General features: G+C 51.9%; 1 protein-coding gene across 1 annotated transcript; it reads right to left on the reverse strand.

Moving 5' to 3' along the window:
• Window positions 1-610: 610 nt before the first annotated feature.
• On the reverse strand, window positions 611-1,366 carry LOC103728488 (protein FAM156A/FAM156B-like). The gene is given in 1 exon segment (XM_008826488.2): window positions 611-1,366. A coding segment is annotated over 1 exon segment (639 nt). The 3' UTR covers window positions 611-727.
• Between the last annotated feature and the right edge of the window lie 535 nt (window positions 1,367-1,901).

Raw genomic sequence — 1,901 nt, forward strand, 5'->3', positions numbered from 1 at the left:
TCTCTCTCTCTCTCTCTCTCTCTCTCTCTCTCTCTCTCTCTCCTTTTCCCTTCCTTTCTTATTTCCTTCCTCCCTCCCTCCCTTTTTCTTTATTTTCCATGATACATTCTCCCTATGAAGCCCCAGCTGGCTTGAAACTCCCTATGTAGACCAGGCTGGCCTCGAGATCCACCTGTCTCTGCCTCTCCAGTGCTGGGATTCAAAGCTTGGGCCACCACACCCTGCTTAGCTGCAGGTTCTTGAACCTGGATCTTTGTATCGCCTACCACCATTCAAACCAACTTGATCCTGCTGGGAGTGGGGTGTTGGAGAGTAGAGCCAGTAAAATGGCACAAAACCATGTAGACATCCACAAGGCATTCGCGCTACATAGACACCTTTTATCTTACTGACAATGAGGTAGGGAGCAATGACGGAGTTCCAAGCAAGGGAAGTGAGGACAACATGCATCATGGGAGCCATAGGAGATCAGGGGAGGACCAGCGGTGTGGAGTCTCATGCCCCAGAATGCCTCATGGTGCTCCAGAAAGAACAGTCAGGAAAGATGAGGCCTTTCCTGGGAGTGGGTCAAACCTCATGCCTGGAGGATCTTGGTCAAAAAGGGCAGATGGGACTCCTGCAATGACAGATGAGTATTTGGTCCCCCAAAGGATCTTAAACTCAGGAGCTGGCAACAAAGCACTGTCTGAATCCCTTCATGTCTCCGGGTCCCCTGAGGGCAAGCGCCTCAGTTTTCTTCTAAGCACAGCCTGCGGAACATCCTATGGATTTCCTGCTGCCTCTGCACCTGGGGCCTCTCCTCTGGCTCTTGCTGCCACTGCTGCTGCTGCTTTGCTCCCTCTGGCAGGAGGCTGGGTCCATCGGCTTCCAGGCTGAGAGTAAGGCCACTGAAGCCCTGCACCAGCATTTCCAAGGTGGAAGTGTTGGAGGTCCCATTCTTTTCCCTAGAAATATTTTGCCCATAATCCTGGCAGTATTTGCATTCATATCAGAACCGATTCTGAGCTCTGTCGCTGGAGGGAGAGGCTCTGGTGCCCCTTTCCACTGGGTAAGGTGCCAGGTGATCGCAGTGCCTGCGTCTCAGGTGTCCCAGGAATGCTTTCTTCTGAGGGAAACCCAGCCTTTCCCTGCGCTGCTCCTGCAGGGTCCTCTCGTCCCTGTACCGCTGCTGCAGCAGCCCCTCTGGCAAAGGTGTAGGGGTGCTAGAACCAGGAGGGGGAGTGGGGCCCAGGCTTCTGAGGCCTATCCTCAGCTGTTCTAAGGACGGAGGCTGAGAAGCTGCAGGGCCCTCCTGAGAGGTCTCCACAAAGGTCACCTGGGAAGACCTGGAAGTCAATGCTGGGTCCCATTTCTGGAGTGGATCCATGAGGGTCTAGTCTGAGCTGGAGGCCACACTGGACAGGAAGGTGAAAGTAGAGGTTTTATAATAACTAGAAGGTAGTGAGGAGGAATGTGGGCGGCCAGAAGCCACACTATAACAAAAGGGGACAAGAAGAGAAAGAAAGCTCACGGTTATTCATCTCACTTTACCTTTCTTTCCTTGTCTTCGGAGCTGTGAATCTTAGCTCTGTCCAAACTCCCAGAACTACTGAGGGAGCTTAGGAATGGATACCATAGACAAGGCCAAGCCAAGAATGGTGGTAGCACACACCTGAGGCAGGGGGATCACAAATGCAGGCCAGCCTGGGCTACATACCCAGCTCCAGACCAGCTTGGGCTACATGGTGAGAGATCTTGTCTCAAAAAGGCAAAAAGAAGCAACAACAACAACAAAAAGATTATTTAAAGGTCAGTACATGAAAGTCAATCAAATGAGTACTGTAAAACTAAATATAAAAAGCAATACTGTAGGCCAGGCGTGGTGGCTCACGCCTTTAATCCCAGCACTCAGGAGGCAGAGG

Source organism: Nannospalax galili, unplaced genomic scaffold (genome assembly GCF_000622305.1).
Source record: "Nannospalax galili isolate Female #2095 unplaced genomic scaffold, S.galili_v1.0 C49364105, whole genome shotgun sequence".
In the NCBI taxonomy this organism is placed as follows: domain Eukaryota; kingdom Metazoa; phylum Chordata; class Mammalia; order Rodentia; family Spalacidae; genus Nannospalax; species Nannospalax galili.